General features: G+C 45.5%; 1 protein-coding gene across 4 annotated transcripts in view; it reads left to right on the top strand.

The window, feature by feature from the left end:
• CSMD3 (CUB and Sushi multiple domains 3) overlaps nucleotides 1–3156 on the top strand; it is a 1198342-nt gene extending 1195186 nt beyond the window's left edge. For 2 of the 4 annotated variants that reach the window (XM_050940462.1, XM_050940461.1), the window contains 2 exons: nucleotides 991–1144; nucleotides 1855–3156. In XM_050940462.1, the coding sequence (XP_050796419.1) occupies nucleotides 991–1144; nucleotides 1855–1947 (247 nt within the window). In that variant the 3' untranslated portion in view covers nucleotides 1948–3156. Of the gene's footprint in view, nucleotides 1–990 lie in introns of all 4 variants that reach the window. The other 2 variants (XM_050940464.1, XM_050940463.1) reach the window with 1 other exon arrangement.
• Nucleotides 3157–25583: the final 22427 nt, after the last annotated feature.

Raw genomic sequence — 25583 nt, 5'->3', positions numbered from 1 at the left:
TATCTTAACCCCCACACAGTTTATTAGCTTCCAAGTATATGTAATACTCCTATGTCAGTGAGAGGTTTTATTATGGAAATTGATTCCACATTAGAAATTAGTAATTCATCTACAATTATCTAACAATAGTACCACATCTGCTCAGAGATTCACTCTTATCCTAGGCTCACTGATAGTGTTGTTTATGTCTCTGAGAATCATTCCTTAATTTTATTTGTAAATCTTGTTTTCTCATAGTCGAAATAATCCTGCACTATGGTAGTGAGGGGCAACTGGAGGTACTAAGTGGTGGAACACCATACCAGCACCTGTCTGTGGGCCTGCTATTGTAACATGGTCCTACAGGACATGAAAAGAAATTGTAGTATACACAGGACCTAAACATGCCTTAAAAGCTGGACTTTAAAGCCTTGAACTGTCTGGTTTAACTTGGTTATGGGCACACTACAACTTTTAATGATATTAGTTTCCCTGACTCCTTTATACTTGTGATATAGATGAGCCATAAATTTCTGAATAATTTAAGCTTTCATTTATATTTCTAATTCATCCAGTCATAAAGAAATCCTTCCAGATAGAAAGAGTTTTGTATTTTTACTGAGTTTGCAAACAGCCGGATAGAAACAATAACCCTAAGAGAATCCTCTCATTTATTTGCATGTGGTGTTATTTCTGAAACAATACTGCAAATTTTAGTAGAAATATTCATTTTTTCTGGGATTGTGGTCCAAGTTTAGAGTATTACTACCATTTTTTTCCTGGCATCATTACATATTTGATACTTTAAAATTAACATTCTCATAAGCGGTGTTTTAATATTATTGTAACACATCTGGCAATCCTTGACAGCAAAAAAATGCTTCCAACATTTAATACTTAGCTTCTACATTTGTAATTGAAATTTGTTCATTCTGTTGAGGTTCTTATATTACACTCATCACCACAGAAAATTGCAGTTGTGAATACATTGTGCTTTTTCTTCTTCAACAGGACTGCACCTAAAACACAGTATACAGGATGCTCTGTTCATGAAAATAACAATGGACAAGCTGCTTTTGAAAACCCCATGTATGACACAAATGCAAAGTCTGTAGAAGGAAAAGCTGTACGATTTGATCCCAACTTGAACACTGTCTGCACAATGGTATAATGTGGTAATCCTTTGTCTTCAGAAGTCTGGAAATTGAAACACAACACAGTGCACATATAGTTCACTGATAAAAAATTAAAGCACACTTTTCAGGACTTACTGGATCACCTTTTCCTGAGGATGATAGACAAGAGTGTTGTTTTTTTTTTTTTCATAAACTGGAACAGAATTGTCCTTCATGTTTACCGTGGAGAGTTTTACAGAAAAACTGCCGCACTCCATGAGTGCTTACTCACAGTTTATTTGCTTTTTTAAAAAAGGAGATTATTCTAAAACATAAAACGTATTTGCATATATTGGAGGAGCATCCACTATCAGTACTTCTGTGCTTTATAAACTATAATAGAGGGACTGGGTTTAAAAAAAGATATAGGGTAGAAAATAAGAGCTATGCTTACAGGAGACAATAGGTCACTGACTTCTCTTTAACAGTCATGAGCTACATCATTTTCATAAATTTGAACTCTACCCTCCTTTCAGTCATACATCACTATTTAGCAAACCTTTATTTTTCTCATACCTGTGAATATTCTAACATAATGGCAGTGTTTAATATGCTTAAACCTTCACATACCATTTATTACTTTTATACCACACAAGAAAGAATGTGTCAAATTTTCAGTTCTCATTTCATAATTTAATTTCCTGATTCATGTCTTGCTTCGTTTTTCACATTCCACATTTGTTTCCTCTCTTCCCATTAGCAACACATGCAGCTGGTGACAGAGAAAGTTCTGCTTCTATGTATTTTCTTGCTGTGGACCTTTGCTACTAGACATCAGTTTTACAATGAATGATGTGAGGATGCACCATATGAATTGAGTTTTGTCATGCAGCAATGTTTCTTACTGGTGAAGATCACTTGGAAGAGTGACCTTTTTACACTGTTTTTACAGACATCAGAAATTTAACCTTTTTGAAGTTTTCAGTTTAGAAAATTACGGTTTACAGTAACACTAGAAATCAAGTTGGTATATGAAGAACATAAAGCTCCACACCTCAGTCCATACCACTGTTGTCTACACTGTATCACGTTATCAGTATTATTTTACTACTACTACATTGTGTTAAAAAGCTCACGCTGCGCATGATTCAAAACCCATTAAAGTTAATAGAAGGACTTCCATTGACTTCAAATGGGCTTTGGATCTGGCCCACAGACCTTGCCTAATCAGAATTTGAAAATGCTTTGTTTTGGTATACAAGTTAATATTGTGGGGAAAGCAACCCCTAAAAATAATTATTCAAAACTGGATATATTGCAGCAATTCAATAGAAAGGTGTGGTTTTTAAAAAATAAAGCCATGGTTTTATTAGGAGTAATCCATCAGATGATTCAAATACCACCACCCTAAAAAGGCAGGTTTTAAAAATTGCAGAACCATTTCATTCTCAAACAATGGAATGGGATCTTTAGTTTTACAGTTATTGCATAACAGAATTATCCAGAGATAACCCCAGTAATTTATTTGTTTTAGGTCATTGTCTTCCTTTTATAGCATGAAATAATTTTAGACTCATATATGCTGTATGTTTGCCAGTGTGAATTATCTGTTACTGTCCCTTTCAGGCATTAATAATTCTGTGAAAAATCTGAACTTTTTATTACTGTAATAGAGAGTGCCTACCAAAAATCATTGTACCCACGATTGCTGCTTGGATTTCTATAATGTTTGATGAATTTCTTATAAACCATTTTACAACACTTTGTTTTGAAAATTCATACAATTCTGTCAAAAACTGTATTCTACTGAAAGGATGCTGTTTTCTATTTTCTATCATCAGTTGTTATTTATTCTTGTTTATTCAGATGACTGCAATAACTATGATTCATTCATTAATGTTAAAGTTAGTACATTTGAGATCTCGTTTAAAAATGTTTCTTCTGCAACTGGCTACTCCTCTTATATTAATGCATACACTTTTGTAAAGAAGTATATTTTTATGAAAAAAAAAGGATTTGTAAAAGTATGATGTAAATTTTCAGTGCAATGTAAACAAAATAAAAATGGATAATTGCTTTTTTAAGAATGTGTGCTCTTTAGAAATTGAGATTTAAAGTCCATGACAGTTGCCAGGGCTGCTCCAGCTTTTCTGCCACCCCAAGTGGGGGAAAAAAAAAAAGATTGGCGGCACTTCAGTGCAGCTCACGTGCACCGCTTCTTTCCTTCGGCAGCGGGTCCTTTACTCCCTCTTTTCCTCTTCAGTGGCACTTCGGCAGCAGCTCAAAGAGGAAGAGAGGGACTGAGGGGACCCACTGCCGAATTCCCGCTGGATACCCAGAGGTGCCGCCCCAATACCAGATGGAGTGCTGCCTCTTTGTATTGGCCTCCCCAAGCGCCTGCTTCCTTTACTGGTGCCTGGAGCTGGCTCTTCCAGTTGCAGAGTCTAGAAAATAACCAAATCAGTCAAACAAATTCAGCATTTTTGTGGGGTCTCCAAATACATCATAATTTCTCAACCTTCTCATGCACTTGCAAATACACTTGAAAGATATAGATTACTTTCACAAATAGAAAATAACAGGACATGCAACCTTTTTACTTACTAAAATTATTTTTTTCATTTCAATCCAAGGAACAGATCATCAAATACTTTTCTGTAAAACATATAGAAACATGCACTTTTACCATCTCTCTTTTTTCTTAACACAAACAAAGATGATTAAACTTAGTGCTTATGAAAACTGTTGGATAAATTAACCTGGATATTGAAATCTTTTACTTTTCTCCAGAACAGTCACTAGACTTGCATAGCATAGGTCATGAAAATGCATATTGTACTTCCTCGCATTTTACAAGTGAATAGGAATTTTGTGGTGGGAAAATTCGAGCTCATTCATCTTTTAATTAAATTGAACTAGGAGGGGTTTTGGAGAGAGAGAGGGGGGAAAAAACTATAAATATTTTTCTGTAGAATGACATCTGCCCCTTTCCATTCAAAAATATGGAACACAGATAAATCTTAATCTGAAATGGTGTTCATGAAATGCAAAGAATATCCATCTACTATACCTTTTGGAGAATCAGGCAGTATAAATAAACTTAAAGGGCCTGCTCTCCACCCACAGTGAAATAAAAGTGGATTTTAGTATCAGAGGGTAGCCGTGTTAGTCTGGATCTGTAAAAGCAGCAAAGAATCCTGTGGCACCTTATAGACTAACAGACGTTTTGGAGCATGAGCTTTCGTGGGTGAATACCCACTTCCTCAGATGCATGTCATTGAATGCACTAGAAGCAGGAGCAAAAAGTGACTATAAAAATGGCATTGTGAGGTTCACTCTTTAATGTCTCTCAAGGGACTTTTAAAGCAAATTAGCTCATCTTAAAAGGTAAAAATGTTACCTGACAGCAAACTCTTCAGACTCAATCTGGAATTTGAAGTCAAGCTGTTCCTTTTCTGACGTGTGCATCATCAGTAATAAAATAAAGACATTCTGAAATTGGAACTTTCTTAAAAATGTTGTCAGTGCAGGAACCAAACTAGAACTTTCCAAGTGCTATACTGACTCCATTGTAGCTCTGGGTGAAATACCCTGTCATAACTTAGTCCCAGATTTGGACCTTAGCGTCCAAAATATGGGGGTTAGCATGAAAACCTCCAAGCTTAGTTACCAGCTTGGACCTGGTACTGCTGCCACCACCCAAAAAATTAGAGTGTTTTGGGGCACTCTGGTCCCCCCAAAAACCTTCCCTGGGGACCCCAAGACCCAAATGCCTTGAGTCTCACAACAAAGGGAAATAAACCTTTTCCCTTCCCCCCCTCCAGGTGCTCCTGGAGAGATACACAGAAGCAACCTCCGTGAATCTAAGCAGAGGGAGTCCACCCTCCCTAATTCCAGTCCTGGAACATAAAGCACTTCCCTCTTCACCCAGAGGGAATGCAAAATCAGGCTAGTAAATCTAACACACCCAGATTTCCCCCCTGACATCTTCCTCCCACCAATTCCCTGGTGAGTACAGACTCAATTTCCCTGAAGTTCCCCACTAAAGAAAACTCCAACAGGTCTTAAAAGAAAGCTTTATATAAAAAAGAAAGAAAAATACATACAAATGGTCTCTCTGTATTAAGGTGACAAATACAGGGTCAATTGCTTAAAAGAAATATTGAATAAACAGCCTTATTCAAAAAGAATACAATTCAAAGCACTCCAGCCACTATAGACATGTAAATACAAAAAAACATAAATCCTATCTGATCTTTTTGTACTTACAACTGGGAAACAGAAGATTAGAAAGCAGGAAATAGAAAAATCCTTCTCTAGCTGAGAGAGATTCAGGCAGAAGACAAAGAACTCAGACACAAACTTCCCTTCACCCAGAGTTGAAAAAATCCGGTTTCCTGATTGGTCCTCTGGTCAGGTGCTTCAGGTTACTTTTTTTTTTCAGGTGAAAGAGACATTAACCCTTAGCTATCTGTTTATGACACCCCCCCCCAAATTGCAGACAGTGGGGAAGCTCACTGGCGGCAATTTCCTTCTAGAACTTTAAAATAAACAGATTACTACAACACATGCACCTTTACATATACCTCTAAGTATATAACTAACAAACTTCTACATTTTAAGAACACTTTTTAACTACTAGATTCTGGGAAACTCTCACGGGAGAGTGCATCAGCTACTTTGTTAGAAGCTCCTGTGATGTGCTGAATTTCAAAATCAAAATCTTGGAGAGCTAAACTCCAATGAAGAAGTTTCTTGTTGTTCCCCTTGGCAGTATGAAGCAGTATGAAGATGGGGAAATACGCTTTTGCGTGGACTACCGTAAGCTAAATGCGGTAACTCGTCCGGACAACTATCCAATGCCACGCACCGATGAGCTATTGGAGAAGTTGGGACGTGCCCAGTTCATCTCTACAATAGACTTAACCAAGGGGTACTGGCAAGTACCGCTAAATGAACCTGCCAAGGAGAGTCAGCATTCGTCACCCATGCGGGGGTGTATGAATTTAATGTCCTTCCTTTCGGCCTTCGAAATGCACCCGCCACCTTCCAGAGGCTGGTAGATGGTTAGTTGCACTAACATGTAGTTAGTGCAGCATGGTCAGTTTGTAGTTGGAACCGCCGTCCCCAAACATATGGGCGTAGCTTTTCCAGGGCGTACACAATGGCATAGCATTCCTTTTCGCTGACTGACCAGTGACTTTCTCTCTCAGACAGTTTCTTGCTGAGAAACACGACAGGATGGAAGTTGTGATCTGTTGCTTCCTGCATGAGCACTGCTCCTATACCACGCTCAGATGCATCCGTGGTTACTAGGAATGGCTTGTCAAAGTCTGGGGCCCTGAGCACAGGGTCAGACATGAGCGTTGCCTTAAGTTGGGAAAAGGCCTTTTGACACTCATCAGTCCAGTTAACTGCATTTGGCTGGGTCTTTTTGGTCAGGTCGGTCAGTGAGGCAGCGATTTGGCTGTAGTATGGTACAAATCGCCTGTAGTACCCGGCCAAGCCTAAGAAGGATTGGACCTGGTTTTTTGACCTTGGGACAGGCCACTTTTGGATAGCATCCACCTTGGCCTGTAGGGGGTTTATGGTTCCTCAACCCACCTGGTGCCCCAGGTAAGTCACTCTGTTTTGGCCTATTTGACACTTTTTGGCCTTAACAGTTAGTCCGGCCTGCCTGATGCGCTCAAAGACCTTTTCCAGGTGTAGTAGGTGTTCGGGCCAGGAGTCTGAAAAAATGGCCACATCATCGAGGTAGGCAACTGCATAATCTCCCAGTCCTACTAGTAGACCATCTACCAGCCTCTGGAAGGTGGCGGGTGCATTTCGAAGGCCGAAAGGAAGGACATTAAATTCATACACCCCCGCATGGGTGACGAATGCTGACCTCTCCTTGGCAGGTTCATTTAGCGGTACTTGCCAGTACCCCTTGGTTAAGTCTATTGTAGAGATGAACTGGGCACGTCCCAACTTCTCCAATAGCTCATCGGTGCGCGGCATTGGATAGTTGTCCGGACGAGTTACCGCATTTAGCTTACGGTAGTCCACGCAAAAGTGTGTTTCCCCATCTGGTTTGGGTACCAGAACCACTGGAGATGCCCATGCACAGGTAGATGAGCGGATTATACCCATCTGTGGCATGTTCTGGATCTCCCGTTCTATAGCAGCTTGGGCATGAGGAGACACCCGGTAGGGTGGGGTTCTAATGGGGTGAGCATTACCTGTGTCAATGGAGTGGTATGCCCGTTCAGTCTGTCCTGGGGTGGCTGAGAACAATGGGGTGAAGCTAGTGCACAGCTCCTTGATTTGTCACCGCTGCAGACGTTCCAGGGTGGTTGAGAGGTTCACCTCTTCCACGCCGCCGTCTTTTTTCCCGTCATAGTAGACACCGTCAGGCCACTCAGCATCATCTCCCTGGACTGTAAACTGACAAACCTGTAAGTCTCTGGAATAGAAAGGCTTGAGAGAATTAACATGGTACACTCTGGGCTTTAGTGAGGAATTGGGAAATGCTATGAGGTAGTTCACAGTTCCCTGGCGCTCTTGGACCGTGAATGGCCCTTCCCATGATGCTTCCATCTTATGGGCTTGTTGCGCCTTCAAGACCATAACCTGGTCTCCTACCTTGAAGGAATGTTCTCTGGCATGTCTGTCATACCAGGCCTTTTGCTCTTCCTGAGCATCCTTTAGGTTTTCTCTAGCAAGGGCTAAAGAGTGTCGGAGGGTGCTTTGTAGGTTGCTTACAAAGTCCAGAATGTTAGTTCCTGGAGAAGGCGTAAACCCCTCCCATTGCTGCTTCACCAACTGTAATGGCCCCTTAACCTCGTGACCATACACAAGTTCAAACGGTGAAAACCCTAAACTGGGCTGTGGTACAGCCCTGTAGGCAAATAGCAACTGCTGCAACACTAGGTCCCAATTATTGGAGTATTCGTTGACGAATTTACGTATCATGGCCCCCAAAGTTCCATTAAACCTTTCCACCAGGCCATTGGTTTGATGGTGGTACGGGGTGGCAACCAAGTGGTTCACCGCATGCGTTTCCCACAGTTTTTCCATGGTCCCTGCCAGGAAATTAGATCCTGAATCTGTAAGGATGTCGGAGGGCCAACCTACCCTGGCAAAAATGTCTGTTAGGGCCAGGCACACAGTGTTAGCCCTGGTGTTGCCTAGAGCTACTGCTTCCGGCCATCGGGTAGCAAAGTCCATGAAAGTTAGTACGTACTGCTTTCCTCTGGGTGTCTTTTTTGGGAAAGGACCCAGAATATCCACAGCTACTCGCTGAAATGGGACCTCAATTATGGAGAGTGGCTGGAGAGGGGCCTTGACCTGGTCTTGGGGTTTTCCCACTCTTTGGCATACCTCGCAAGACCGGACATACTTGGCAACGTCCTTGCCCATCCCCTCCCAGTGGAAGGACTTCCCCAACCGGTCCTTGGTTCTATTCACCCCAGCATGGCCACTGGGATGATCATGGGCTAAGCTTAAGAGCTTCCCCCGGTACTAAGTTGGAACCACCAACTGTTTTTGCGGCTGCCATTCTTCCCGGTGTCCACCAGAAAGAATCTCCTTGTATAAAAGTCCTTGGTCTATAACAAACCGGGATCGATTAGAAGAGCTGAGAGGCGGTGGGGTGCTCCGTGCCGCCGTCCACGCTTTCTGAAGGCTGTTATCTGCTTCCTGCTCAGTCTGGAACTGTTCCCTTGAGGCTGGGGTCACCAGTTCTTCCTCAGACTGTGGACTTGGGCTTGGTCCCTCTGGAAGCAATGTAGGTGATGGGGTTGTTTCCGTTGCTGGTGAACCGCTCTCCGCTGGTGCACCTGAGGGTATTTCAGGCTCTGGCTGAGCCTTTTGGGTATGGCTGTCTGTTGCTTCTGCCAGTTCTGGCTCGCTGGCGCCCTCTGGCGTTGAGTTTGAAGATGTGGTTGCACTTGCTGGTGCTGGTTGCTGTTCCAGTTCTGGGCCTGGGACTGGAGGTGCTGTGGCTGTTTCAGTGGTTGGCATGGAATCCGGGTCCACTACCTCTGTCTGGGTCTCTGGTAACACAGACGGGGCGTCTGTGGACGGCTCAGGAACAGGAATGGGTCTGGAAGCTTGCCTGGTTTGGCTACGTGTAACCATTCCCACTCTCTTGGCCCGTTTCACCTGGTTGGCCAAGTCTTCCCCCAGTAGCATGGGGATAGGATAATTGTCATAGACTGCAAAAGTCCACATTCCTGACCAGCCTTTGTACTGGACAGGCTGTTTAGCTGTAGGCAAGTCTACAGCTTGTGACATGAAGGGTTAAATTGTCACTTTGGCCTTTGGGTTGATGAATTTGGGGTCTACGAAGGATTGGTGGATAGCTGACACTTGTGCCCCCCTTGTCTCTCCACGCAGTAACCTTCTTTCCGCCCACTCTCACATTTTCCCTTCGCTCCAGGGGTATTTGAGAGGCATCCTGGCCTGGGGATCTTTTGGGTGATGGTGGTGTAATGAATTGCACTCGGATGGCGTTCTTTGGACAGTTGGCCTTGATATGTCCCAGTTCATTACACTTAAAGCATCTTCCATGCGATGGGTCACTGGGCCGAGGTGAGTTACTGGAGACTGGTGAGGTGGAAGAATACTGTGTCTGTGGCTTTACTTGGGTTGTAGGTGCGGTTTTTGGCTGTCCTCCGTTGTAGGGTTTATGGTCGGTGTGCACCCTGGGGTATTCGTTCCCCTTGACAGTAGCTTTCTTGCTTTCTGCCACTTCCATCCATCTGGCTCCAATCTCCCCCGCCTCAGCGAGATTTTTGGGTTTTCCATCTTGTATGTACCGTGTTATGTCCTCAGGAACACCATCCAAGAACTGCTCCATTTGTATGAGGAGATGCAGTTCTTCCAAGGTTTTAACATTGTGTCCTGATATCCAGGCCTCATAATTTTTCCCAACGTAGTAGGCGTGTTTGGGAAATGACACATCTGGTTTCCAGTTTTGGGTTCTGAAACGCCGACGGGCATGATCCGGGGTTATCCCCATTCTGTATCTGGCCTTGGTTTGAAAAAGTTTATAGTCGTTCATTTGCTGCTTAGGCATTTCAGCTGCCACCTCTGCTAAAGGTCCACTGAGCTGTGGCCTCAATTCTACCATGTACTGGTCTTCAGGAATGCTGTACCCAAGACAGGCTCTTTCAAAATTTTCCAAGAAGGCCTCAGTGTCATCACCTGCCTTGTAGGTGAGAAATTTCCTGTGCTGTGGAACCATAATTGGCGAAGGGTTGTTAGGATTGGCTGGCGCATGCAGTCCAGCTTGCGCTAAGTCCAGTTCATGTTTTCTCTGTTTTTTCTTCTCTTCATTTTCTTTTTGTTGTTTTTCCATGTCTCGGCGGTGGGCCACCTCTTCTTCTTCTAGTTTTCTGTGGTGGGCTGCATTTTTGGCTTCTTGTTCTCTTTTATGGGCTGCCTGTTTGATCTGTTCTTCTCTTTCTTTCATCTCCATCTCTTTTTGTTTTATTTCTAGTTCCTGTTTGTTTTTTTCCATCTCTCGCCTGTGTTCAGCGTCTTTGATTTGTTCTTCAGCCTCAATTTTTGCCTTAGAAGTCATGGTTCCTGTTTTCTTGTGTTGGGGTGCCCTCCGGTGTTTATATTCTGAACTGCAGGCTCTGTTGCCTCCTGGGGTCTGCCTAGCAACAGTGCCTTTTTCCCTTTCTTTGTCTAGCTAATTTTTTCAATGTAGAGTAAACCAGAAAAACCACTTTATTTGCATGAGTATAGTGCTGGTAATGACTCTCAATGGGAGTGCTATTGTCACAAAAGACCTGTTTGTCACAGCTTAATGGTTCCTTGCTTAATATGCATGCCAAAAACTGCCAGAGAGAGCAGAAAAAAAAATTCTCTCTGGTTCCTTTGAAAACCAAACCCTCTCTGCTAAAAAGCCCCTAGCAGAGAAAAGAAAAATATAATATTCCTACTGGCTTCTGGATTCTATCTTTCCCACTACGCTGCCACTCATGTCATAACTTAGTCCCAGATTTGGACTTTAGCGTCCAAAATATGGCGGTTAGCATGAAAACCTCCAAGCTTAGTTACCAGCTTGGACCTGGTACTGCTGCCCCCACCCAAAAAATTAGAGTGTTTTGGGGCACTCTGGTCCCCCCAAAAACCTTCCCTGGGGACCCCAAGACCCAAATGCCTTGAGTCTCACAACAAAGGGAAATAAACCTTTTCCCTTCCCCCCCTCCAGGTGCTCCTGGAGAGATACACAGAAGCAACCTCCGTGAATCTAAGCAGAGGGAGTCCACCCTCCCTAATTCCAGTCCTGGAACAAAAAGCACTTCCCTCTTCACCCAGAGGGAATGCAAAATCAGGCTAGTAAATCTAACACATCCAGATTTCCCCCCTGACATCTTCCTCCCACCAATTCCCTGGTGAGTACAGACTCAATTTCCCTGAAGTTCCCCACTAAAGAAAACTCCAACAGGCCTTAAAAGAAAGCTTTATATAAAAAAGAAAGAAAAATACATACAAATGGTCTCTCTGTATTAAGGTGACAAATACAGGGTCAATTGCTTAAAAGAAATATTGAATAAACAGCCTTATTCAAAAAGAATACAATTCAAAGCACTCCAGCCACTATAGACATGTAAATACAAAAAAACATAAATCCTATCTGATCTTTTTTGTACTTACAACTGGGAAACAGAAGATTAGAAAGCAGGAAATAGAAAAATCCTTCTCTAGCTGAGAGAGATTCAGGGAGAAGACAAAGAACTCAGACACAAACTTCCCTCCACCCAGAGTTGAAAAAATCCGGTTTCCTGATTGGTCCTCTGGTCAGGTGCTTCAGGTTACTTTTTTTTTTCAGGTGAAAGAGACATTAACCCTTAGCTATCTGTTTATGACATACCCATAATGGATATAGTGTTGTAACTTGCCTATTTTCCTATTTGTAGTAAGTTTGTGGAATGTACTTTACATTTTAGGAAGATTTCCTTTTTGTTTAATGAAATGTTGTTTGAAATGATTTTGGTACTAGGGTGTCTCAAATGTATGATAATTTTCACATTAGTTTTTGGAATTTTCAGTTGGGTTGGTTGCTTGTGATTGGTTAAACAAATCACATTCTACTCATCGTGCTTTCCTTTGAACCATAGGGGTTTAGGAATGCAAGTGGCAGGACGAGTCATAGAGCCTAAAGAGAAGCCTGTTAGGGGAGATGCTCATGTTAATTCCCTCCACCCTTGTAGGGCACCCACGCAACTTCCTTGCATTGCTAGGTGCAAGACATAGCCCCACCACACTGTTGTAAAGCCAGTGATCAATGTCTTCTATAGAACAAATGGGTATCCTCCGGATGTAAGGCTCATTTGCATTCCTTCAAGCCCCAGTCACACTGAGAGAGGATAGCCAAAAAGTGATGGAAGCTTATACCTCTATTTGCTCCCATTCAATGGAAAGTGTTACCTGACGCTTCTTCTGCTTGCAGCTGCCGTTGCCTTAGCTCAGCCCTCAACTATGACTGGACCTCAGGGTAGAGAATCTTGGATACTTCTACATCACATGTCAATCCCAAAGTGGATCTTGCAAACTGACTCACAAAATGAATTGGCCAAAAATGTAATGAAATATTTGCCCAGCCCTGGGCTGCAATATAAGGGTAGGGGAATGGAAGTAACCTTTTAGATTCATGCCTGCAACTAGATTGGCACAGGGAGACCCTATGCCTGCCTGGATTCAGCTGCTGAACTCAGACCGTATCTTGTTAATACAGCAGAGACATCTAGGAATATACCGAAGGTACAGATCTGTTGAGCAGATAATGCCATTTTTTTAGTCACTTTCTGCCCATGACACCTGTTCAACAGCTCTGAAAAACACAACAAAAATGGCAGTGGATATTGTACTTTACTATCTGATGGACCATATAGTAACAGAAGAAATTTTGTCCCAAAGTTTCTTACCTGGATTAGTAAATATGCACAGTCTTCATTAGATCAATCACCAGAAACATTTCCCACTTGTGTCAAGAGAGTTCATGCTACTGATATGGCTTCCAGAAGTAACATCAAGCAAAAATAAACTCAGCAAACAAGTAGCCGTGTAGCCCTCTTGTGTATACATTTACAGCACTGTTATAGGTTTTACATTCTTTTGAGCTTCTAAATTGTGTTGGGAATCTTTAAAAAACAGACACCAGCCCTGATCCGAAGTGTATGCAATTTGACATTGACATGATGCAATATGACACAACCAAAAATGAGGGGATGGTCCAAGATGATATAAGACAGTTAATAAGGTGTATGTCTTGATGGTTAAGAACTAACCAATTTCATATTTTTTTCTTTTGCATCTTTTCCAGTCCCTCTCTAAATAAATTAATATTTAAGAAGAGACTCCAAAATTGGGGATCACAATGTAGTAACAAGAACACAGATTAGAGTTCAATACATCCTGGGTTCTATACTCATGCTACAGAGTTGTTCTGTGAACCCAGCTGGCATTGTTTAAACAAATGATGATGTATTTCTGCTAAGCTCTATTTTATCATTAGCTCATCCTCTCAACTAAGCCCTCACCTGTTTGTTTTGTCCGTCTACTCTACTGCCTCCTATTTGTCATATAGATTGTGAGCTTTCTTGGACAGAGACTATGTTCTCTTCACGTGTCTGTGCAGTGCTTAACACAATAGGGACCAGTCTCTTGTTATCATAATACAGCTGATAAATAGTAATAACTTGGATAAGGCACTTGGGGGTTGATTGTCGGAGGTGCTGCCTGCTGAGCAGTTGGAGTAGTGTGTGCTCAGTACTTCTAACAAATAAGACCTTACTCTCTATCTGAGTCTCTACATCTGTATAAAAATAACTAACTCACAGGGTGTTGTGAAATTTAATTACATAATATTAGCAAAGTCTTTTAAGAGCATTGGATGAAAAGCTGCATATAAGGAAAAATTATTAATTTTATGTTTAATTAGTTTTTTGCCTCTCAAATGTGTAAATGATTGGGCATTGCAAAAATATCTGAGTGTCCTGGATTAATGTCCAAGTCTTGTGATTCCACAGAGCCCTCTTGCACTGTGAGTCAATACATATGGTAACAACAGTTTAATAAATGAACAACCAAGACAGGAAATAAAAAACAGAATGCCCAGAATAGGCTCTCTTCTTCTTCGAGTGATTGCTCATATCCATTCCAGTTAGGTGTGTGCGCCGCGCGTGCACATTCGTCGGAAAACTTTTACCCTAGCAACTCGGTGGGCCGGCAGGTCGCCCCCTAGAGTGGCGCCATCATGGCGCTTGATATATATCCCTGCCGGCCCACCCGCTCCTCAGTTCCTTCTTACCGCCCGTGTCGGTCGTTGGAACAGTGGAGCGCGGCTTAGCTGACCTCCACTTCCCTAGCTACTCGTAGTTCTCGTATATAGTTATACAGTTATAATTCCTTTATATATATATTTGTATAGTTATACGTTTTTTCTCTGCTAACATAGTTAGATTGATAATTGTTAGCGGGGTTCAGGAAGTAGCCCCTTCCATGAACCCGGTGCCGGAGCCCATGCACGGCTCACCGGGTTTTAAAATGGGCTCGGCCTGCCAGAAGCCGATGCCGAAGGGAGATCCACACGACTCCTGTTTGAAGTGCCTCAGGGAATCACTTGACAGCTAAGTACCCCATTTGCAAGGCTTTTAAGCCGAGAACAAAAAGGAGCGGGACTTTCACTTACCCCTCCACCTTGGGCGCCGAGCGATGATCAAGCGGCTGGCAGAAGCGCCTCCTCGGCACCGGACTCCGCCGGTACTGCCAAGGCCTTTCGGCACCGGCCGTCGCCGGCACCGAAGTCGACTCGGCACCGCTCCCTTCCTCCGAGGTTGAGAGAGCCTACAATTCCTGCTGGTGCCTGACGGCTCCCCGGCACACGCCGTGGTAGAGCCCCCTGCTCCTGCTGCTTCCGTGCCACCTGCATCGCAGCCAGAGAGCTCGCCTAAGTCGGATGGCCCGGCACCGACACCTGCAGAGGCACCGATGACATCGGCACCGTCGATTCCAGTCCCCCAGGGCCATTGAATCCGGTGCCTAACAGCTCCCCGGCACGCGCCGTGGTAGAGCTTACTGCTCCTGCTGCTTCCGTGCCACCTGCATCGCAGCCAGAGAGCTCGTCTAAGTCGGATCGCCCGGCACCGACACCTGCTGAGGCACCAACGACGTCGGCACCGTCGATCCCGGCCGCACAAGGGCCGTAGAATCCGGTGCCTGACGGCTCCCCGGCATGCGCCGTGGTTGAGCTACTGCTCCTGCTGCTTCCGTGCCATCGGCACCGCAGCCAGAGAGCTCGTCTAAGTCGGATCGCCTGGCACCAACACCTGCTGCGGCACCGACGACGTCGGCACCGTGGATCCTGGTCGCACAAGGGCCGTAGAATCTGGTGCCTGACGGCTCCCCGGCACGCGCCGTGGTTGAGCTATTGCTCCTGCTGCTTCCGTGCCAACGGCACCGCAGCCAGAGAGCTCGTCTCAGTCGGATCGCCCCGCACCGACACTTGCTGCGACACCGACGACGTCGGCACCGTCGATCCCGGTCCCATAAAGGCCGTAGAATCCGGTGCCTGACGGCTCCCCGGCACGCGCCGTGGTTGAGCTACTGCTCCTGCTGCTTCCGTGCCAACGGCGCCGCAGCCAGCTCGTCTAAGTCGGATTGCCCGGCACCGACACCTCTGAGGCACCGACAACGTCGGCACCGTCGATTCCAGTCCCACAAGGGCCGTGGAATCCGGTGCCTGACGGCTCCCCGGCGCGCGCCGTGGTTGAGCTTATTGCTCCTGCTGCTTCCGTGCCGACGGCACCGCAGCCACACAGCTCATCTAACTCGGATCGCCCGGCACCGACGCCCACCGAAGCTCTGACGACCTCGGTACCGTCGATCCCGGTCCCATGAGGGCCTTCGAATCCGGTGCCTGACAGCTCCCCAGTATGCACTGTGGTTGAGCCTGCTGTTCCCTCCATGCTGGAGGCATTACCAACGGCGAGGGATCTCATTGCCATGACAGAGTCGATGCTGCCTGACCCCGGCACCGCCGGTGCGGGTAATACAGTCTCTTCATGTGACCATCCTCTGTCAGCACAGCAGAGCGGCACCGTTCATGATCACGGTCCCGCAGACACTCCAGATCCTGTCGGCACGCCCGACACCACTTGCAGTCCCGGTGCTGTTTTCCTCATTGGTACTAGTCGCACTCGCTGCACCGGTCGGTATCCCATTCGCCGACCCGCTATCGGCACCGTTCCGACTCCCAGCACCGCGACAGGTACCTTGACTCCTGTAGCCTCTCCCCGAGCCTCGAGATCTCGGTCGACCTCCAGGCACCATTCTGGTTGCGGTCTGGATCTCGTTCCAGGTACCGGTACGCATCCCGGTGCCGGTTCCCGGTGCCGAGTTGGGCAAGGTCCGATAGAGTCAGAGACTCTGCCTGTGCCTTCTTTTAGTACCTCCATGGCCATCCGGACACGCATGCGTGTCATCCCACATGCGCAGATCTTATGCTCAGGACCACGATTCTGATATGATGGCCAGCGGGCGCCAGCCCCGAAACCGGCCAAGAGTTCGCTGCCGTCTTGGAGGACGGGGGAAAAGAAAAAGGTACCCAGAGCATCCCTCCAGGCCTCGTTCGATGCAGCAGACTCTGCAGCCAGGACTCTGGCCTTTGGTGTCGCCATGAGGTGCATCTCATGGCTCCAGGTTTTAAACCTCCGGCCGGAGCTGCAGTATGCCATTCAGGATTTACCCTTTGTGGTAAAGGCCTTTCGCGGCAAAGACAGCCCCAGGCTGCCAAGCCTAATGGACGATAGGGTCCTAATGCGCTCTGTCAGCATGCATTTGCCAGCGACCAAACGCAGGCCTTTCTGCCCCCACCCGCCATACTCTGTGCCTAGCCAGAGACAGGACTTTGGCAAACGGCGAGGCCAAGGCGGTCGCAGACGAACCTTCCAAGGTGCGCCTGAGGGCGGTGTACCAATCACAGACCGGGATCCCAATCCCGCTTTCTCCTGGCGTGGCCCTAGTTAATTTCAGATCGCTAGATCCTGCGCACGGTGGAGCATAGATACCACCTCTAATTTATTCCAGGCCTATCCCCGTTCAGGGACCCCTCTCACGAGCAATTCCTCGTACAAGAGGTGCAGACGCCGATGGACGAAAGGGGCAAGGGGTTTTACTCCCGTTATGCCCTAGTTCCCCACTCGAACGCAGGTCTCAGACCTTCCTAGTCCTGCATGGACTCAACCGGTTTAGGATAAGGTTGAAGTTCTGCACGGTATCCCTGGGAACCATTATTCCATCCTTGCCTCCTGGGGGCTACTATGCCGCCCTGGATATGAAGGACGCGTACTTTCGCTACGCCATCTTCCCTCCGCACAGGAGATACCTCCGCTTTCTAGCTGACTGTCAGTACTTCTGGTTTACGGCCATAGTCGCCGCCTACCTTCGCTGATGTCGGATATGCGTTTTCCGTATCTGGACGATTCGCTTATCCGAGGAGACTCTGAGACACAAACCACTCAGCGCGTGGGCATCGTCACGATCTTATTCACAGGTCGAGGCCTGATGATTACTATAGAGCAATCCACTCTGGTTCCCACGCAGAGGTTGGACTTCCTAGGAGCTATCTTGGTCTCCTACCTAGCCGGAGCCTGCTTATCACAACTGCGGTTTTAGGCGATGGCAACAATCATCTGAGGTCTGCAGGCTTTCCCAACGACCTCGGCTCGTACTTGTCTCAGTCTCCTGGGTCCATGGTTGCCCGCAAGTTGGTAACCAAACATGCCAAGCTCCGCCTCCGTCCTTTCCAAGTCCGACTCACCTCGGCGTACCACCCGGACAGGGAGCCAATGGTCATGGTAGTCACCGTTCCCTCGAGCACCTTAGGCTCCCTAGAGTGGTGGCTAACTCCCTCCCTGGTGTGGGCAGGGAGGCGGTTTCCTCCGCCCCAGCCCTCACTGCCCCTGACGACGGACGCATCATCTCTCTGCTCAAGTGCTCACGGTCACCTCCGAGCTTAAGGCCTTTGGTCTTCTCGGGAGCTGGCATTCCACATCAATGCCCCAAAAATGAGAGTAGTCCGCCTGGCGTACCAGGGGTTCCAGCGGCAGCTGCGAGGCCGTTGTATCTCGGTGTTTACAGCCAACACAGCGGCCATGTGCTTCATAAGTATCCAGGGAGGGACATGATCCTCCCCCCCCCTTTTTTGTCAGGAGGCCATCCATTTCCGGGACTTTTGCATGGCCTACTCGATGGAGCTGGTGACGTCCTTTCTCCCAGGCGTCCGGAACGTCTTGGCGCTTGGACTCAGCAGGTCTTTCCTGTCTTACGAGTGATCACTCTGCCCCATGTGAGGCGTTCTGCTGTCCAGAAGCGGAGATGTTTCCTCACATAGACCTGTTCGCTCACCGAGAGAGCAGAAAATGCCAGATGTTCTGCTCCTTCCAAGGTCTCTCCTCAGGATCGGTCTTGGGCGCATTCCTGATGCCGTGGAAAGGCCAACTCCATTATGCCTTCCCACTGTTCCCACTGGTTCATTAGGTCCTGCTCAAACTCCGCAGGGGCAGAGCGCGCATCATCATGATCACTCCAGAGTGGTCCAGGCAGCACTGATATACCACGTTGCTCGGCCTGTCAATAACAGACCCAATTACCCTGCCACCCCACCCAGACCTCATCACTCAGGGCAACAACAGGCTTCGTCACTCGGACCTGCAGCCTCTTCGCCTCACGGTGTGGCCGCTGCGTAACTGAGCCGGGGTGACAGGAAGCCTTCCACCTGGTCAACGTACCGGGCCAGGTGGAAGCATTTCTTCTACAGCTGCAATATGCTCGATCTTGCTCCTGCTGAGGTCTCGACCCCCTCTATTTGGCCTACCTCTGGCCTTCAGCGGCAGGTCTGGCGGTATCATCGCTGAGGATACACTCAGCAACCATCTCTACCTTCCAGCCAGGCTAAGGTGGACGTTCCGTGTTCTCATGCTCTATGGGTTCGAGATCCCTCAAGGGCTTGGAGAGCTTGCACCCTCGGGTGCGCCGCCAGCCCCAACCTGGGACCTCAACCTAGTTTTAATCAGACTTATGTCTCCCCCAGTCGAGCCGTTCACGACTGGCCCTCTGTTATACCCGTCTTGGACGACAAACTTTCCTTGTAGCTGTTACATCGGCCAGACGGGTCTCCGAGCTCAGAGCTCTTACGAGGGTTCCGCCGTACACTAGGTTTCACAAAGACAAGGTGCAGTTATGACCACACCCGGCTTTCCTCCCTAAGGTGGTTTCGGCCTTTCATGTTACCCACAGCTCAACGCAATGGGCACAACCATTGCACTCCTTGGACATCTGTGGAGTGCTCGCATTTATATTGCGCTGCCAGAACCATTTCGTATGGTGCCCCAGCTCTGTCACGGTAGCGGGCCAAAGGGAGGGCTTGCTTGTTTTCCTCTCAGAGGATCACATCTCGGGTGATGGCAGACTTCCGAACTTGTTATGATTTGGCTCATATTTTCCCCAAGCCACATCATCGTGCAGTTTACCAGGGCTCAGGCTTCATCTGCCGCCTTGCTGGCTCGTGTTCCTACCCACGAGATCTGTCGCGCAGCTCCATTGGTCCTCGGTCCATACCTTTGCTTCGCAGTATGCCTGGTTCAACAGTCAGGAGATGCTGTAGCCTCTGGCTCAGCAGTTTTCATTCTGCCACATTTCACTCCGACCCCACCGCCTACATAAGGCTTGGGATTCACCTAACTGGAATGGATATGAGCAATCACTCGAAGAAGAAAAGACGGTTACTTACCTTTGTAACTGTTGTTCTTCGAGATGTGTTGCTCATATCCATTCCACACCCGCCCTCCTTCCCCACTGTCGGAGTAGCCGGCAAGAAGGAACTGAGGAGCGGGTGGGCCGGCAGGGATATATATCAAGCGCCATGATGGCGCCACTCTAGGGGGCGACCTGCCGGCCCACCGAGTTGCTAGGGTAAAAGTTTTCCGACGAATGTGCACACGCGGCGCACACATCTAACTGGAATGGATATGAGCAACACATCTCGAAGAACAACAGTTACAAAGGTAAATAACCGTCTTTTCTCTTCCCAGTCAGTCTCCTAATGGCCTAGGCAATACGGCCTCATTCATACAATGGGTCTCTGAGTAACAGTGAAAGGTTGAAAAAAATGTAACAATCATATTGTGTCTGCAGTACTGGCTCTCTAGGAAGTAGAGTGGCCACATTGGAAGATTCTGCAGGCCTGCATGCCTCAAAGAGATGAGCTTCAGATCAAACAAATGAAACCACTGAAGCACAGCCCCATGTGGACAGGGCCCAGCAAGTCATGGTGGTTATTGTAGATCTGCAATGTGCCTCCCCACAACACCATTATTTAGGAGTCTGTCCCCTGAAAGTGCTACAGAGTGCCTCAGTGGACAGGCTTTTTAATGTGCATCCAGAATTTGGCTCTGTGATAGGAAAGGCCTGCTTTGGTGACTGAATAAACGAAGCATTTATCCTGGGAAAGAAGTCAGGGAGACCATAAAGACAGTGGGGAAATTGATGACCTGTCATCCTGAGTTGAGCAAAATTACATTAACTATGTTGTGTAGGAACTTTGTACTCTGCTGCCCCCCACCCCCAATGCATTTAGAAACAATTATTTAATTTTTATGGCAAAAAAAGAGCTTTAACTGGCAAATTGAAAGAACTAGCAAGTGTCTCATTCAATGACACTATAAGTGATTTTCACATCAGCATCAATATGGAGTGGTCAGTGTATACAAATGCACTGTGTTCACCACATTGCCGGTGGCTCTTATCGTCCTCTGACCTTGGGCAAATGTGGCAGGGTCTATTGCTGCATTTGCTAAGTGCACCTGTGGTGGTTGGTTTATTATGGTAGCCAAACGACAAGGGTGCTGCGTTGCGGGACATGGCAAAATGATGGGTATGATGGAATCTTCTTTTTATTTGTGAGCTTGTTTAGTGAGGAAGACATAGGGTATGTCTACAATACGAAATTAGGTCAAATGTATAGAAGTTGGTTTTTTAGAAATCATTTTTATACAGTCGATTGTGTCCCCCCCCACAAAGTGCATTAAGTCGGCAGACTGTGTCCACAGTATTGAGGATAGCGTCGACTTCCAGAGCGTTGCACTGTGGGTAGCTGTGAGTAGCTATCCCACAGTTCTCGCAGTCTCTGCTGCCTATTGGGATTCTGGGTTGAGATCCCAATGCATGATGGAGCAAAAACATTGTCGCGGGTGGTTCTGGGTATATGTTGTCAGGCCCCCCCTCCCTCTCTCCCTCTGTGAAAACAATGGCAGACAGTCGTTTCGTGCCTCTTTTCCTGGGTTACCTGAGCAGATGCCACACCATGGCAAGCATGGAGCTCGCTCAGCTCATCGTCACCGTATGTCTCCGGGGTGCTGGCAGACTTGGGATTGCATTGCTACACAGCAGAAGCTCATTGCCTTTTGGCAGCAGACAATGCATTATGATTAGTAGCAATTGTCATCGTATTCCTGGGTGCTGTTTTAGCTCACCTCAGTGAGATCAGTCGAAGCGCTTAAGCAGACATGGGACTGACTCAGCCGGTGACTCTTCTGGTGAGCACCCAGGAGATGATGATGGCAAGCAATTGTAATTCAGCATCTTCTGCCAAGCACCCAGGAGATGACGATGGCTAGCAGTCATACTGCACCGTCTGCTGCCAGCCTAAGATGTAAAAGATAGATGGATCAAAACAAGAAATTGATTCAATTTGTTTTGTGAAATCAATGGCCTGCTAAACCCAGGGTTTTGAGTTCAATCCTTGAGGGAGCCATTCTGTGTGACAGTTGTTTGTGTTTCTCCTCGATGCAAAGCCACCTTTTTTGTTGATTTTATTTCTCTGTAAGCCATGTCGTCAGTCACCCTTCCCTCCATCAGAGCAATGGCAGATAATTGTTTTGCGCAAAACCAGGCGAGGAGGCGACGGCAGTGCGGTGACAAGAGGGACATGGTCATAGACTTCTCACAAAGTACAGGCCGGGCAATGTGCCCCAGAAATGTGCACATCATGCTGATGAACTCTGCATGAGCTCTGCAAACATGCTGGCCAAACAGGAAATTAAATTCAAAAGTTCGCGGGCCTTTTCCTGTCTACCTGGCTAGTGCATCTGACTTGAGAGCGCTGTCCAGAGTGGTCACAATGGAGCACTCTGAGATAGCTTCCAAATTCGACCCAGCAAGGTCAATTTCAGCGCTCATCCCCTTGTCGAAGATGGAGTAAAGAAATAGATTTAAAGAGCCCTTTAAGTCAAAAAAAGGGCTTCATTGTGTGGATGGGTCCAAGGTTAAATCAAGGTAACGCTGCTAAATTTGACCTAAAGTTGCAGTGTAGACCAGGCCATAGCTATCACTATTACAATACAAGATATTCCCACTAGAATCAAACATGTACATAGAAAGACAGGATAATAGTGCAAAATGTTTGGGGTATATTCATACCCCACATACTTGTCTGATGCTTTTCCTGCTAATTTTTTCCCCGCTGAATTATGCATATGTGCTTAGGTGAAAATGTCCTAAAACAACATAGTTGGAGGGCCATTGGTTCATGAGTTATTGCAACATGTACTCACAGAGTACACCATTAGCCCACAAATGTGGATGAGGTTGTCTGTCATTGTCCTTGGCCAAACACTCATAAAAAAACATACTGGCTCCAGACAGATGTGGTGATTTGCTGCTAAAATTTTCAGAGCACCTCAGCCTGCCCCCTACATCCCTTTCCTGGCCAGAGTCTTCATTAGACCATTTGTAGCTAAGCCACTCTAGGTCTCATTTGCATTACAGAGTTGCCTGATCCAGAAAGAGTTTTGAAGATTAGGGGGATGAAGTCAAGTAGCATGTGTGTATCAACCTGTGTGAACAGGCTACAACTTATTTTAATGGAGTGCTGTAAAGTATGATTTCCACACTATTTTACAGCTTCCCCTGGGGAATTTGTACATGACAGAAATCAGTAATGAATTGTAACACAAGTGTTTTGAGTATAGTAAAGCCTTACTTTTAATTTCATAAACAAAAAAATTGCACTAACTGAATTTTCAGTCCATTCACTAGACATGCCATGTAAAACTGTTTAATTAATTTTTACATAAAAATGGTATACTGTTCAATATGTCAATGAAATTGTACTCTCTGGCTCAATTACTGTGAAACTTTCTGATGAAAGGACATACAAATTAGACATACAAATTAGTTCTAAACTGAATGGCAGCGAGAAATGGAAGGGCCAACAGTTTCAAAGTAACATATTATCATTATTTGTATTACAAATATCCTAATGCTATTCTAGGTGCCCCAGTCATGAATTAGGACCCTATTTTATATATCAGAGAAGTTGCTGTGTTAGTCTATATCCACAAAAACACAACAAGGAGTCTGATGGCACCTTAAAGCCTAACATATTTATTACGGTATAAGCTTTCGTGGGTACAAAACCCACTTCTTCAAATGCATGGAGTGAAAATTACGGATATAGGCATAAAGATATATTGACACATGAAGAAAAGGGAGTTGTCTTACAAGTGGAGAACCAATGTTGAAGGCCATCTTAGTCAGGGTGGTTGTAGTCCACTTCCGATAATTGATGAGTAGATGTCACTGCCTCGGACCCTATTGTGTTAGATAGGTTTCAGCTTAATTAATGGTGATGATTGGAGCTGGGTGGGACGTTCTGAATGAAAATTTTTTTTGAGTCAACCAAAACATTTCACAAATTTGTCTTCAATTCACTGAATGGTTTCATATGGAAATAAAAAAAAAACCTAAAAACGAATACAAAACATTTAATGTTGATATTTTTAAAATTAAATGTTTCCATTTTTGATTCAAAAATGACTTTTCATTTTTAAATTTCCTTCAATTTTATTATTTTTTAAATTTCAAATAATAGCTGAAAATGAAGTGTTTTATTTTCTTTTAATAAGAACAACTGTGCTGGGTCAGAACAAAGATCCATCTAACCTAGTATCCTGTTTACTGACAGTGCCCAATGCCAGATGCCCCAGAGAGAGTGAACCAAACAGGTAATGATCAAGTGATCTCTCTCCTGCCATCCATCTCCACCCTCTGACAAACAAACAGAGTCTAGGGACACCATTCCTTATCCATCGTGGCTAATAGCCATTAATGGACTTAACCTCCATGAATTTATCCAGTTCTTCTTTAAATGTTGTTATAGTCCTAGCCTTCACAACCTCCTCCGGTAAGGAGTTCCACAAGTTGACTGTGCACAGAAGAACTTCCTTTTATTTGTTTTAAACCTGCTGCCTATTAATTTCATAGAATTGGAATTTCATAAAATTCAAGGTTGGAAGGGACCTCAGGAGATCATCTAGTTCAACACCATGCTCCAAGCAGGACCAATCCCCAGACAGATTTTTACCCCAGTTCCCTAAATGGCCCCCTCAAGGATTGAGCTCATAACGCTGGGTTTAGCATGCCAATGCACAAACCACTGAGCTATCCCTCCCCACCATTTCATTTGGTGACCCCTATTCTTGTATTAAAGGAATAAGTAAATAACTTTTCTTTATCTACTTTCTCCACATCACTCATGATTTTATATATCTCTATCATACCCCCCCTCTTTTCCAAGCTGAAAAGTCCTAGCCTCTTTAATCTCTCCTCATATGGGACCCTCTTCAGATCCCTAATCATTTTAGTTGCCCTTCTCTGAACCTTTTCTAGTGCCAGTATATCTTTTTTGAGATGAAGACACCACATCTGTACACAGTATTCAAGATATGGGCGTATATAAGGGCAATAATATATTCTCCGTCTTATTCTCTATCCCCTTTTTAATGATTCCTAACATCCTGTTTGCTTTTTTGACCAACTCTGCACAATGTGTGGACATCTTCAGAGAATTATCCACAATGACTCCAAGATCTTTTTCCTGATTCATTGTAGCTAAATTAGCCCCCATCATGTTGTATGTATAGTTGGGGCTATTTTTTCCAATGTGCATTACTTTACATTTATCCACATTAAATTTCATTTGCCATTTTCTTGCTTAATCACTTAGTTTTGTGAGATCTTTTGGAAGTTCTTCACAGTCTGCTTTTGTCTTAACTATCTTGAGCAGTTTAGTATCATCTGCAAAATTTGCCACCTCACTTTTTACCCCTTTCTCTAGATCATTTATGAATAAGTTGAATAGGCTTGGTCCTAGGACTGACCCTTGGAGAACACCACTAGTTACCCCTCTCCATTCTGAGAATTTACCATTAATCCTACCGTTTGTTCCCTGTCTTTTAACCAGTTCTAAATCCATTAAAGGACTTTCCCTTTTATCTCATGACAACTTAATTTACGTAAGACCCTTTGGTGATGGACCTTGTCAAAGCTTCCTGGAAATCTAAGTACACCATGTCCACTGGATCCCCCTTGTCCACATGTTTTTTGACCCCTTCAAAAACTCTAATAGATTAGTAAGACACGATTTCCCTT

The sequence above is a fragment of the Gopherus flavomarginatus genome, chromosome 2 (genome assembly GCF_025201925.1).
Source record: "Gopherus flavomarginatus isolate rGopFla2 chromosome 2, rGopFla2.mat.asm, whole genome shotgun sequence".
Classification (NCBI taxonomy): Eukaryota; Metazoa; Chordata; order Testudines; family Testudinidae; genus Gopherus; species Gopherus flavomarginatus.
This window is presented reverse-complemented; position numbering and strand designations above follow the sequence as displayed.